The sequence below is a fragment of the Alosa sapidissima genome, chromosome 17, assembly GCF_018492685.1.
Source record: "Alosa sapidissima isolate fAloSap1 chromosome 17, fAloSap1.pri, whole genome shotgun sequence".
Taxonomy (NCBI): Eukaryota; Metazoa; Chordata; class Actinopteri; order Clupeiformes; family Clupeidae; genus Alosa; species Alosa sapidissima.
The window spans coordinates 32,179,154-32,193,914 of record NC_055973.1 but is presented as its reverse complement, the minus strand read 5'-3'; the positions used below and the strand labels follow the sequence as shown (position 1 = coordinate 32,193,914).

Sequence of the window (14,761 nt, the reverse complement as noted above, 5' to 3'; positions counted from 1 at the left end):
TTATATGTGTGCCATCATGGGGTATTTATATGTGTGCCCCTAGCCATGCCATGGGGTATTTATATGTGTGCCCCTAGCCATGCCATGGGGTATTTATATGTGTGCCCCTCGCCATGCCATGGGGTATTTATATGTGTGCCATCATGGGGTATTTATATGTGTGCTTTTTCTCAGGCTGCAATTAGCAATACAAAGCACTTAAAAACACACTGGTAATTAGCGAACCAATTAAACTAATCAGTCTTTTGCTTCGACAGGAGAGCTGGCGTCACACACACAGGCTCGGGTAATTATAGATATGACGGTAATCACTGCCTTTGAAGTGCAGGGGGTAGAATTAAAGAAACATAGCCTTTCCCATCTGGAGAAGAGGTTGATTCTCTCTAATGAGGGAGAAAAAGGAAAACCATAATAATCTCAAACCGATTCAGAAAGACACATAAATGTTCATAAATGTTAGTATCTTACATCACTGGTTTTGAAAGCAGTGTAGTCAAAATATTGAGGAGGGTGTTAAAAATGACGAAATTGAAAATGACTGATCAATGAATCCATGTCTCCAAGATAATCGTCCAGAGTATCAGCATTCATCCCTAATTGATACCCCTAATTGAAACATTTTTATAGTAAAGGGACACTGTGTTCACTACGCTACAAAAATAATAACTTCTGTCTTCAGTGAGAAATGCTTTAATGACACGCAATGAAAAGCACCATGCACAGACACTTGCAGTAGGTGGATCAGTGAAAAGCACCATGCCACCACAGTGTCCTTCAACTGTCCTTCACAAGGTCACACCCTTTCACCCAGCGTGTCATCTTGCGACCGTCGCAGTAATTGGTCCAGGTGTCCCTGTAGGCGAAATAACTCATGAACAGGATTCGGTAACATCAACTAATACATCAATCACAACAGTCAGCCCAGAACTGCTGCAGACGCTCCTATCACCCTGTATTATCCAAAGATCTGAGCCAGATCTGAATGATCATGTAGGAGGAACAAGATATGGTGACTCTGCCTTTTCTAAAAATGTTAAAGGAACACGCCAACTTCTTGGGAAATTAGCATGTCTGCCGTCTACTCCAAAGTTGGATAAGAGGATACACACTCTTCTCCTCTGGGTGATACACACCCTTCTCCTCTCTGTGTGTGAGACATACATTCGTGCAATAACCCAGTTTTGACGCTGTAATTCACGTCGGGGTCAAAAAAATCAACTCTCTAACCTTTTACGGGGCAGCCGTGGCCTACTGGTTAGCACTTCGGACCTGTAACTGGAGGGTGCCGACCAGTATGCACGGCTGAAGTGCCCTTGAGCAAGGCACCTAACCCCTCACTGCTCCCCAAGCGCTGCTGTTGATGCAGGCAGCTCACTGCGCCGGGATTAGTGTGTGCTTCACCTCACTGTGTGTACACTGTGTGCTGTGTATGTTTCACTAATTCACGGATTGGGATAAATGCAGAGACCACATTTCCCTAACGGGATCAAAAGAGTATATATAATTCACTGGAAGTGGGTTGGAGCAGTTAGCCTATCCTATAGCTCCCTTTTATATATAGGCTAACTGTTGGCATGTTCCTTTAAGTACTGTACATCAGACAAGTACTTTTTAAGTTATATGAGTGGACTAAACACACACACATACACACACGTATGGACACAATTACCACAGTCTACAGAGGAGGGGGGATAGTGAGGGCAATTAGGACAGATACTGGGACTTCACTTAACTGTGGAGTCTGTCTAATCACTAACTATTTTTATTGCTGAATTTAATAAGTATTATTATTTTACTGACACGTGATGTTTCAGTAGCTTGGGTGAACCCAGACAAATCTGTGAGCGCATTTGAATTTGCTCTGGAGGTCCGTTTGGAGACCCTCCCATTCAAGCTGAATTCCAAATCACCAAAACCCCAGGAACCAATCAAAACCACTTATCCGGTATGGGGCGGGCTTTATATAATGACAGACAGAGTGTGTTGAGCAGTAGCGGAACTGCTGATGATGTCAGCAGTAAACAACATAGACATTCATTTGCTTCGGAATTGAGTACACAACTGCATTTAACCTTAGTTTGGCATTGAGTACACAACTGCATTTAACCTTAGCTTGGCATTGAGTACACAACTGCATTTAACCTTAGTTTGCAAACGATTTGGTAAGAGTTTAATGTACCAATTTAAGTTTAATTTCACTGCTTGGAAATCCAAAGTGAGTGGAGTGTTGGTGTTTTAATTCTGGCCATAAGAATTTTCCATTATAAATAAAATCAGGTTCCTAGGTCAAGTATTTGTGTATACAAGGAATTTGGTCTCTGCATTTATCCCATCTGTGAATTAGTAAACACACAGAGCACACAGTGAACACACAGTGAAATGAAGCATACACTAACAAGGAGCAGTGAGCTGCCTTGCTACAGCGGCGCGCGGGGAGCAGTGAGGGGTTAGATGCCTTGCTCAAGGGCATTTCAGTTGTTGATGTGGGCATGGGAGAGCAGTGCTTAAACACTTCCCCTACCCACATTTTTCCTACTGGTCGGGAATCGAACCGGCAACCCTTACAAGCCCGAAGCCCTAACCAGTAGGCCACAGCTGCCCCCATATGACTTGGACTTACCAAGCCTTCAGCCCATCCTGCTCCACGATGATTTTCAGGCAATTAATAGAAGCCACCAAGTCATCGTTCAGCAAATCTGTTAAAGAAATACGAGTAAAAATGTTGAAAATAACCCTCATTTGCATGGACCTTTAAAGTGTTGCTTTCAGACAAGTCTTTTAAGGAATTCTCTCTCTTTCAATCTGTCTTGCAGAGAGGGTTAAAGCGGAGATTTTATAATCAAGGATCTTTGTGTCTTGACTCAAGCTTTTGATTAAACAATGAAAAGCAATATTTTACGGAATGTTTAAATGTTCTGTAACCATAGTAATAAAAGTAACAATAGTCTTTGGAACTCTACCTGCACAGTTCACTTTGCACAGATTCTTTCCTCCAGGGGTTCCATCATCACACCACTTGTAACTGTTGATCTGGAAAATTCCGTAGTCTTTCCCCACATCGGCAGATCTCACCTTATGAGACTTCCACTTGGTCTCCCAGAAGGCCATGCACACATCTACAGAGTATACAGGCCGAGTCAAGAATATACTGTGCATAACTGACAAATTTCAAAATGTCAGTCTATGTCAATCTGACACATTCCACAATTAACATACACTCACTGGGACAAAAAACACTGAATAATAATTTAGATAAATGTCTATAAATATGTTCATTAATAGATCCATCCATAGAAACAATGTTCAATTACACGAACCACGCACATGTGTAGTGTAATTGATTTGAATGCATAACTCTACTCACAGTTGCCTAAGGAATGTCCCCCAAAGCCGTCAAGGCCCTTGGCTCTGAAGATCTTGGCTACTTCACAACGCTGGAAGCGGCGTGACAAGCACAGGGGCGCACACACCAAAGCCATCAGCACAATCAGCCTCATGATGTGTGGCGATGGCTAGCTGGGATTCAAAAGGATACAGCTACAGGTCTGGCTCTGAGGAAGGCACAGCTACAGGTCTGGCTCTGCTCTGAGGAAGGCACAGCTACAGGTCTGGCTCTGCTCTGAGGAAGGCACAGCTACAGGTCTGGCTCTGAGGAAGGCACAGCTACAGGTCTGGCTCTGCTCTGAGGAAGGCTTCCTGCTCCATCCTTTATATTGAGGCAGGGGAGGAGGAATGTGGCGCAACAAAAACACTCAAAGTCAAAATATACACCTTTCAAAACAGAGAAAAGGGGGACGTCTTTTGTTTTGTTGTGTGTCTACATGTGTGTGTGTGTCCTTACAGGCATTTAGACATCATCGAGGGACTTTCTACTGTGACAGTTGAAACAAGTACTTTCTACTGTGACAGTTGCAGAAGTTGAGAAACATTCAGCAACAAAGTCTTTCTGGTTGCCAAATTCTAAGCCTATAACCCTCATTCAATTACTTCTTTGGTAATAAGTCAGATTACAAAACAGACCTTGCCAAAACTCTGGTTGTGAAAGGCTAACAGAAAATAACACACAAATAAAATGTTCTAAGGAAAAAGAGAAGTTCATGGCCTTTTTAACCAATGCTTAAACATGTTTGGAATTGGCTGTTAATGGAATATGACAAAAAGCTGAAATTCAGTCAGCTTGATATCATGGTAAATGCTATCCTGTTCACCACATACTCTCTCTGCCTAATGTTTCTGTTTCTGGCATTTTTTCCACACATGTTCAGTCAATATCACTTTCATTTTAGCATCAACACTCTGAATTTGTTCTGCAGCAACTGAGCTAGTTGCACTGCAAAAAATACAATTTAACAAAGTGTTATTAATCTTAAGATTAAAAAAAATCTATTTGGTATTGTTTCTAGTATAAACTTACCTAGCACTCTCTTAAAAGATCATTTTGACTTAATTTAATACAACAAAGTCTTATCAAGAAAAATTTGCTCAATGCACTGGCAGCCACATTTGCTTGTTTTAATGATGAGATGTCTTAAAATAAGTCAAACTCTTATCAAATTAAGTCAAATGATTTTACGAGAAAGCGCTAGGTAAGTCCCTTTATACTGAAAACAGATTTTTTTGATCTTAATATAAGATTAATAACACTTTGTTAGATTTTATTATTTGCACAATATAAGATGAATAACACTTGGTTAGATTTTATTAGGTTAGCAGTTTTTGCAGTTTGTATTTGATTAATAACACATTTTATTAGATAAGCAGTTTTTGCAGTTTGTATGTGATTAATAACTCTTGGTTAGATTTTATTAGATAAGCAGTTTTTGCAGTTTGTACTGTATGTTCGTTGCGGTTCTTCATGACCCACAGCATACGGTGGCACGAGCAGCAGCATCTGCCCCACATTCGAGCCTCTGTCAGTGCCCACAGGGTTTAATTCAGTTTGATTCTGTCAGTGCTCACAGGGTTTAATTCAGTTTCATTCTGTCAGTGTCCACAGGGTTCGATTCAGTTCCACTCTGTCAGTGCCCCTATTCCCTTTAACAGATAGCGGCGCAACTTTAAACAGTGCATCAGTATTTTCATAGTCAGCGGCACATTTGAAGGAATCTGCATGAACGTATGGAACAGTTATTCCACTAAACCATGCTTTACTAAAACCTAGCATAGTATAGCCTACATGCATTTGCACTTGTCTATTATGGAATTTGAACTCATTGAGTCATTGGCAAAGTGAAACTAACTTCACCGTGGTGTCAGTCAACGACAAAACAGTTATAGGCCTACACAGTTAGTTACTTTCACTACTGATTGACAATGGGTTACCATCGAAAACAGCCTGGAAAAAGCTTACCCCAATAATGTTCGAATGACTGAATAAAAAACATTTTTCCTGCAGTCTCGTGACGGTGCGTCTTCAGCTGTGCTTCATATTGGCCTCTCCGTCATTACCAATCTACACATGATGGGGAATAACTACTCATTGTGACATGTATTTCCTAATATCTTTATTCTAATATCTTTATTCTGTTTCCCACTGTAATTGTGTAATTTGTAATATTTTGTCCGGTGTGCATTTGTGGATGAGAGAAGCATGGTGCGTTGTGCACCCGCCGATATCACTGTTGATAATGCGCACTTAAAAAAACATATAAACAACTCGCCATGGACTTCTGACCAAGTTTCTCTTGGTCAGTGGCATTATGTCTTTTAGGTACGATAGCAATTTTTAGACAACATGCCAGATCCTCTCCTTAGGTCGTTAATTGCCACACCCCTTGGTGCAAAAGAGATGTGCAAAATACGAATAAACTTTGCGCTGGGAAAATAACCCGTTTTCCACCATGCGCCAGGTCGGAAAATAAGAGCCAATGACTGTTGAAACTCAAATTAGTATCTATCTATACATGGAATTTTCAAATTTTATACAAAAATATGTGTTCTAAAGCCAAACCCATCCTCATGTCAGTCTGTATGTGTGAGCTTGTGTTTGTGTGTATCTGTGTTTAGCTATGTGTGTTTGTTTCAGATACTAAATTGAATTTCCCCTTGGGGATCAATAAAGTATCTATCTATCTATCTATCTATCTAAATGCATACTGTAGTATTAATATTTATAACGGGACAAGGGTGTACACTGTCCTAAGGGTACGAATATGTCTGCAAGTGTCGATCATCGGGGTCCAAGCAGCGAGGGGCTGACCCCTTGGGCCCAAACCCTTCTGCTCCTTCCCTGTTAGCCTAGTGGCTCCACAAGCTCAAGCTCTGCAGCATCAGACGTAATAACATCACAAGGATTTTTTTACAGGAAAATTGAATAATGTGCTTTAATGCTCAGACCAGTTATAAATAAGTTGTAATAAATAACAAACAAAATCATGAATGGTACAGTATATACATTGTAACATATTACATTTGAAGTCTAAAGATAATTTTATACAGTGTATAATAATTTAGCACTTACCATAATATTGCTTATATAAAACTGAAAACCTTTGGAAAATGTAAAAGATCTGTAGCATTTGAGATTGAGATTTCAAATGAAATGTCTAGTCCAGTGTTTCCCAACCTTTTTTCCTTGAAGGCCCCCTTGCCTGTGTCTAAGAGTGCCCCCTACCCGAACTCCTTCCCACATACACACACAAAAAGAATAAAGCGATTAATTACAAACTTATAAGTTCAGAGGTCAGAGGTAATAAATAGCTACATGAATTTAAATGTGGAAAAATATGTTTTAATTTGGATTATACAGAACTTTGATTATCCAATTGGGTGTGTTATTGGGATTTTATACATTTAATGTGCGCAAATATAATTTTGGTTATCTTACAACCTCAGCCCAGGCAACATTGTGCGGACCCCCTGCAATCTCTATAATATATATATATATATATAATATATATATACATATATATAACCTTAGCCCAGGCAGCATTGTGCGGACCCCCTGCACTCTCTGGCGCCCCCTAGTGGGGTCTGCGGACCCCAGGTTGGGAACCACTGGACTAGTACTTGCACTGGCACAAGTGCTGCATGGCACCTGACTTTCATCATGTTACTGTTACTGCCTGTCAGAGCGTACAAAAGTCAAATGAAGAAGTATTCAACTGTCATGGCATGAATTTAGGTACTGTACATGTGTCCCAACTAGAAGAGCACAGTGCAGAGAAGGGTGTTCATCAGTGATTGTGCTCTTGTGTCTTATAATGTGAAAGCTGCCAAAAAGCTGAATGTACTTCACTCTAAACTAAGAGCATTCAAGGCCTCTTCCTACTGGGAGAATGCCACAAAGACATTCCAGTCCAGCCTCAACAGACCTGAGAGGTGTACGACGGAGTATTAGGGCCACACATGAAGGAAAAAAATATTTTTGCCATGACGAGATTAAACTCGACATGTTGACTTTAAAGTCGCCATGTCAACATTAAACTCGACATTTCGAGAATAAAGTTGAAATGTAATATCGACTTTAATCTTGACGTATCGACTTTAATGTCGCCATGTCGACATTAAACTCAACATTTCGAGAATAAAGTTGAAATATCATGTCGACTTTAATCTCGACGTGTCGACATTAAACTCGCCATTTTGAGAATAAAGTCAGTTTGGAGAGAGAACGACTGCTCGGGACGATTGAAAGGGAGGACGAATGAAACAATGCAACAAGTGCAACAATGATTCAGAGTGTTAGAGTGCAGCAATGATTAGACATAGGCCTAGGCCTATATCATGTGGACAAAACATAGAACATATTAACCTACGTTGCTCAGCCAAATACTTTGCTGTTAGGTCCTTATCACGGAGTTACAGGCGATAAATGCGATGGTCAAAAGTAGCCTAAACGTCATAGCGGTTTATTTATTTATTGTAGGCCTATTATTAAAGTGTTGTTCTAAACATTTAGTTGTTGCATCTAAATGTTCAACTTCATGCTTATGCACTAGAGGCATACTAGGCGCTCTCCAATCCTAGACTTTCACGTTGCTTGTTTGTAATGGATGCAAAACAGCCCATTGCTGAATGTCTATGGAGGGACGAATGAAGCTGTCCTCCCGACCACCCCATGTAGGCTAGTAGCCTACATATGCACACAAAGTGTATAAATAAAGTGCATGCACACATATTCTCTCACGAGATCAAAATAGTATATATGCTTAGGCTATACCTGTGTTTCTAGCCTCCTATAGGATACGTATTGCAGGTGAGACATGGAAAAGCAGTTTTAGAAAAATGAGTTTTGTCATGTTATCCTGGAGAGTGACGCCCGTGGGTCATGAAGGGCAGTTATGTGTGTGCATGTGCAGTAGCCTTAACCACGTAAAACAGAGTGAAATAACATTTCGTATAGAAACATTATATCATTGGATACATATATTTTTCTAGCTATTTAGCCTAAACGGCATAGTATTTCCATAACCGCGAGACAGCACTTCACGATGACGGCAATGATAGTTAACAGACAAGACGCAATCTATCTGAATATCTGCAATCTATCTGAAATAACACCTATTTGAAGCCCATTTTTCATGTAACATATTGTGTATTAGTGTAGGCTACATAGCTTAAACTGTGTAGGCAGTAGGGCCTATTGCGAGTTTAATGTCAGCACGTCGAGATTAAAGTCGACACGTCGAGATTAAAGTCGACATTAAATTTCAACTTTATTCTCGAAATGTCGAGTTTAAAGTCAACATGTCGACTTTAATCTCGCCATGGCAAAAATATTTTTTCTCTTCATGTGTGGCCCTAATACTCCGTCGTAGAGGTGTTAACATGCTTTGAACAGAGACAAACCTTTTTCTTTTAACCTTTCGATTTGAACGTTTTTGTGTAAACATTCCAATTTCAAACTATTCATCCGTGTTGGCACGTGTTCACAACAAAAGCAAAATAAAAAAAAAACGCTCACACATGTTTTTTTTTTTTTTTGCGAATGTGAGCACACCTCGTGCTTCAGTTTGAGGTAGTAGCAGCCAAACAGTGGTGTCCACATGAATCACTTGCTTCTCTTCCAGCTGCCGGAGACTCTGAGCGCATCAGTCTGTGCTCTCGGAGTCAAAGCTGCATTCCTCTGAGTGCATCAGTCTGCTCTTGGAGTCAAGGCTGCGTTCCTTTGAGTGCATCAGTCTGGGCTCTCGGAGTCAAGGCTGCGTTCCTCTGGAAGACGTTGGAGGCCGTGTCAAAGTCTACCACTCGGCCCATGTCCAATACCAACACTCTGCAGTCACAGACAGGTACACGACCACATGTATTTGTCATTATCATACATCATTATAAGATACTTTACACATACACAGACAGGTACACCACAACATTTATTTATTTGCGTTTTTGTTTTTGAATGACCAAGGGAGGCAAGAGAAAAACAGTGTACATGATCTCACTATCTTTCAAAGGGTCGTTTACATTTTATGTGTGTGATGTGGAATTTGAAATGTTCACGCATCAGTGAGCGAAGCCACTCACCTGTGTGCGTCCATTACAGTGTGCGGATTCTGGGTCAAGGTCAGGACAGTGCACTCGGAGAACTCTGTGTGGATGACCTGCTGGACCAGACATTCTGCCTCGGGCTCCACGGAGGCCAGCGGCTCCTCCACCAGCAGGACACTGGAGCCCCTCAGCAGCGCTCTAGCCACACAGAGCAGCCTCTTTTCACCCTGACTGGGACACAACACACACACTACCCTCATTAGACACAACACACACATTACCCTCACTGGGACACAACACACACACACTACCCTCATTAGACACAACACACACATTAGCCTTACTGGGACACAACACACACATTGCCCTCATTAGACACAACACACACATTACCCTCATTAGACACAACACACACATTACCCTCACTGGGACACAACACACACATACTACCCTCATTAGACACAACACACACATTAGCCTTACTGGGACACAACACACACATTGCCCTCATTAGACACAACACACACATTACCCTCATTAGACACAACACACACATTACCCCCACTGGGACACAACACACACATTACCCTCATTAGACACAACACAAACACATTACCCTCACTGGGACACAACACACACATTACCCTCCCTGACGCAACACACACATTACCCTCATTAGACACAACACACACATTACCCTCCCTGACGCAACACACACATTACCCTCATTAGACACAACAGACACATTAGAGTGGACATCAGAATTATAGTGTAAGTAAGTAAGTATTTATATAGCACAATTTTCATGCATACACTGCAAAAAATTAATTCTAACCAAGTGTTATTAATCTTATATTAAGATTAAAAAATCTATTTGGTATTGTTTTTAGTATGAAAAGACTTACCAAGCGCCCTCTCAAAAGAACATTTTGACTTAATTTAAGAAGACTTTGACTTATTTTAAGGAGTCTTATCAAGATAAATTTGCTCAACGCACTGGCAGACAAATTTGCTTGTTTTTTAGGACAAATTTGCTTAACGCACTGGCAGACAAATTTGCTTGTTTTCAGGATGAGATGTCTTAAAATAAGTCAATCTTTTTTTAAATTAAGTCAAATGTTTTCACAAGAAAGCGCTAGGTAAGTCTCTTTATACTGAAAACAATACCAACTAGTTTTTTTTTTCTTGATATAAGATTAATAACACTTGGTTAGATTTTGTTAGATAAGCATTTTTTGCAGTGTACAGTATAACACAAAGAGCTTTACACAAAGATATTTTGAAATTATATTATTATGTATTATTCACTATATTTTTATTATTAGTGTTGTTGTTATTATTATTATTATTATTATTAGTAGTAGTAGTAGTAGTAGTATTATATATTTACTATATTATTATCATTCATTACACTGCAAAAACTGCTTATCTAACAAAATCTAAACAAGTGTTATTAATCTTATATCAAGATAAAAAAAACTAGTTGGTATTGTTTTCAGTATAAAGAGACTTACCTAGCGCTTTCTTGTGAAATCATTTGACTTAATTTAAAAAACAATTGACTTATTTTAAGACATCTCATCTTGAAAACAAGCAAATTTGTCTGCCAGTGCGTTGAGCAAATTTGTTTTGATAAGACTCCTTAAAATAAGTTAAAGTCTTCTTAAATTAAGTCAAAATGATCTTTTGAGAGGGCGCTAGGTAAGTCTTTTCATACTAAAAACAATACCAAATAGATTTTTTAATCTTAATATAAGATCAATAACACTTGGTTAGAATTCATTTTTTGCAGTGTATTTACTGAATTATACATTTATGTTGTTGCATTTACAATATTATATGACTTTTGTACTTCAGTTTAAAATAACACACTTTAGTTTAATGTATGGTATACTATGGACCATACAATATGGTGCGGTATAAGACACACAGAACAATGCTATTGTATGTAGAGAAACATTCATCTTTTTGCCATTACATCATCCAAACAATAGAAATAAAATGTCAGAAAAAATGGTTGACAAACATGACGTGCTCTGGATAGGCCCTTTTACACACCTTTGTAGGACAGGTAGAGTATGACGTCTGGCAATCATCGACTAAGCGCTCTTAAAGCGAGCTTTGCGCATTAGATCATTAAATCACTGACTAAGCATTCTTAAAGTGAGCTTTGTTTACAGGGCCTTGAGTGCAGTGCACTGAACTCTGACTAAGGCCCATGTTCCAGAGCACTTTTACTGTTCTTTCTATTTCAGTGGCGTGGGTGCTCACGGTGAGGACATATCGCCTGTGCGATATGTTCTGACACACCCACCCTTTGAGCCAGCTAATTAAGTCGTTGCTCCTGGTTAAAAATTTCACCAAGCCAGTTCACACAAAACACGGGCAAGGACATCCCAACATCTCATCTTTCATTTCCACCCATGGCCATTATCTACAAACTAACCTGCTTGCCCACCCCCCCCCCCTTCAGACAAAACAGGTGACCAGCCTCACCTGACACCTGTGTTTAGGGCTTTTACCTGAGACTGGCAGCGCCATCCTGCATTGGGTGCAGCAGCTGTCCTGGCAGCACTTGCACTGTCTCCTTCAGGTGGCACAGATCCAGTGCCCACCATACCTGGGCGTCAGGAAGCATCCTGGCTGGGTCCAGGTTGGCACGCAGCGAGCCTGAGAACACCACAGGCGCCTAGGCAGGGGAACAGAGCACAACAAAACAACCACATGGCAGGCTGCATGAGAAATGTGAACTGCACACACACACACTGCACCTTCTGTGGCCACACCCTACGGATGAACTTCAGAGCCGTGCCAAGACACACCGCCACATAGCGCCAGCGACACACCCCGCTGTGAATACGTCCTGTCAGCATGTTTTCAGAAGTGCTACAAGTGTGTGAAGCACAAACATTTGCCGTGCGCTACACAAGGAAGGATTCATTGACACAGACTACAAGGTGCATTTGAGATCAAATAACATGCTATGTCAACTCACACCCCTAATCAAAGCGACACATACCGGTACTCAGACCTCAGATCTAAAAGAGGAGCCCCTGCCAGTATGTAGAGGCCAAGGCTGCACCAGACATTTGTCTTCTGATTCAATGACAACAAATATACTGTTCTCACACAATTACACTTTGTACTCAATAATTTGGCAGATACTTTATTCCATCACAAACTGCATAATAAAAAAGGTGTAGAATGTAGCTATACTTCAACTGCCTGAAAGCTGCAAGCGTACGGTACGTTCGGCCTCCTCTCCTCGCGTCTCGCCTCGTCTCACCTGAGGGATGACATTAATTCGGCGCCGCAGATCCTGCAGGCCCAGACAGGCCACGTCGACTCCGTCAATCAGCAACGTCCCACTAACGTCCTCTAGCGTCCGAAGCAGGCAGCTCACCAATGCCTCCATCCCAGCTCTCTCCCTGCTCAGCACGGCTACCTGCAGGTGGGAATGCAGCCACATCTAAACAACATGCAGGTGGGAATGCAGGTACATCTAAACAACATGTTAGCTGCAGGTGGGAAAGCAGCTACATCTAAACAACGTGCTACCTGCAGGTGGGAATGCAGCCACATTGTGAAAACGGAGTCCTCTTTTTTCCCCCCACGACTACCTTTGGTAAAACTGCCTTGTGACACACTTGCATGGAATGCAGTCAAACACTCATCTTTACTCTATTCCAAGTTTATGGCTGCGTATGGGTTTATGTCGTATGTATGTGTCTGTATTAAGGTGTTGATTTTAACTGTGATTGGGTTAATGGTACAGACCACCACCACCCCCACATTCCCTATAATGGTTTAGCCCAGACCTAATTGGGTAATTGCCTATTTAATGGCTTATGTCACACGGGAGAGACACAATAGACTGGAGACGCAGGAGGACACATGGGAGCGCCAGAGAGCGCCAGCAGGGAGCGCCAGAGAGCGCCAGCAGGGAGCGCCAGCAGGGAGCGCCAGAGAGCGCCAGCAGGGAGCGCCAGCAGGGAGCGCCAGAGAGGGCCAGAGAGCGCCAGAAGGGAGCGCCAGCAGGGAGCGCCAGAGAGCGCCAGCAGGGAGCGCCAGAGAGCCAGCAGGGAGCGCCAGAGAGCGCCAGCAGGGAGCGCCAGCAGGGAGCGCCAGAGAGGGCCAGCAGGGAGCGCCAGAGAGGGCCAGCAGGGAGCGCCAGAGAGCGCCAGCAGGGAGCGCCAGAGAGGGCCAGAGAGCGCCAGCAGGGAGCGCCAGAGAGGGCCAGAGAGCGCCAGCAGGGAGCGCCAGCAGGGAGCGCCAGAGAGCGCCAGTTGGGAGCGCCAGAGAGCGCCAGCAGGGAGCGCCAGAGAGGGCCAGAGAGCGCCAGCAGAGAGCGCCAGAGAGCCAGCAGGGAGCGCCAGAGAGCGCCAGCAGGGAGCGCCAGAGAGGGCCAGCAGGGAGCGCCAGAGAGCGCCAGCAGGGAGTGCCAGCAGGGAGCGCCAGAGAGGGCCAGCAGGGAGCGCCAGAGAGGGCCAGCAGGGAGCGCCAGCAGGGAGCGCCAGCAGGGAGCGCCAGAGAGCGCCAGCAGGGAGCGCCAGAGAGGGCCAGAGAGCGCCAGCAGGGAGCGCCAGCAGGGAGCGCCAGAGAGGGCCAGAGAGCGCCAGCAGGGAGCGCCAGCAGGGAGCGCCAGAGAGCGCCAGCAGGGAGCGCCAGCAGGGAGCACCAGCAGGGAGCGCCAGAGAGGGCCAGAGAGCGCCAGCAGAGAGCGCCAGAGAGCCAGCAGGGAGCGCCAGCAGGGAGCGCCAGCAGGGAGCGCCAGAGAGGGCCAGCAGGGAGCGCCAGCAGGGAGCGCCAGCAGGGAGCGCCAGAGAGGGCCAGCAGGGAGCGCCAGAGAGCGCCAGCAGGGAGCGCCAGAGAGCGCCAGCAGAGAGCGCCAGAGAGCCAGCAGGGAGCGCCAGAGAGCGCCAGCAGGGAGCGCCAGCAGGGAGCGCCAGAGAGCGCCAGCAGAGAGCGCCAGAGAGCCAGCAGGGAGCGCCAGAGAGCGCCAGCAGGGAGCGCCAGCAGGGAGCGCCAGCAGGGAGCGCCAGAGAGGGCCAGCAGGGAGCGCCAGAGAGCGCCAGCAGGGAGCGCCAGAGAGAGCGCCAGAGAGCCAGCAGGGAGCGCCAGAGAGCGCCAGCAGGGAGCGCCGGAGAGCGCCAGCAGGGAGCGCCAGAGAGCGCCAGCAGGGAGCGCCAGAGAGCGCCAGCAGGGAGCGCCAGAGAGCGCCAGCAGGGAGCGCCAGCAGGGAGCGCCAGCAGGGAGCGCCAGAGAGCGCCAGCAGGGAGCGCCAGAGAGCGCCAGCAGGGAGCGCCAGCAGGGAGCGCCAGAGAGCGCCAAAGAG

At 44.1% G+C, this 14,761-nt stretch overlaps 2 protein-coding genes across 2 annotated transcripts in view; both read right to left on the bottom strand.

Moving 5' to 3' along the window:
* Window positions 1-674: 674 nt before the first annotated feature.
* On the bottom strand, window positions 675-3,620 carry lyz (lysozyme). Its single transcript, XM_042068270.1, has 4 exons — window positions 3,365-3,620; window positions 2,961-3,116; window positions 2,621-2,696; window positions 675-853 (listed from the first exon to the last, which is right to left on the bottom strand). The coding sequence occupies exons 1-4, from the start codon at window positions 3,495-3,497 to the stop codon at window positions 775-777; spliced, it is 444 nt and encodes a 147-aa protein (XP_041924204.1). The 5' UTR covers window positions 3,498-3,620; the 3' UTR covers window positions 675-774.
* A 5,040-nt stretch (window positions 3,621-8,660) lies between these two features.
* Window positions 8,661-14,761, bottom strand: part of abcc13 (ATP-binding cassette, sub-family C (CFTR/MRP), member 13) — a 31,771-nt gene continuing 25,670 nt past the window's right edge. The window contains exons 21-24 of the mRNA XM_042067376.1: window positions 12,713-12,871; window positions 11,949-12,115; window positions 9,463-9,657; window positions 8,661-9,214 (exon numbers count right to left, since the gene is read on the bottom strand). Coding sequence (XP_041923310.1) covers window positions 9,094-9,214; window positions 9,463-9,657; window positions 11,949-12,115; window positions 12,713-12,871 — 642 coding nt within the window. The 3' untranslated portion in view covers window positions 8,661-9,093. The remainder of the gene's footprint in view (window positions 9,215-9,462; window positions 9,658-11,948; window positions 12,116-12,712; window positions 12,872-14,761) is intronic.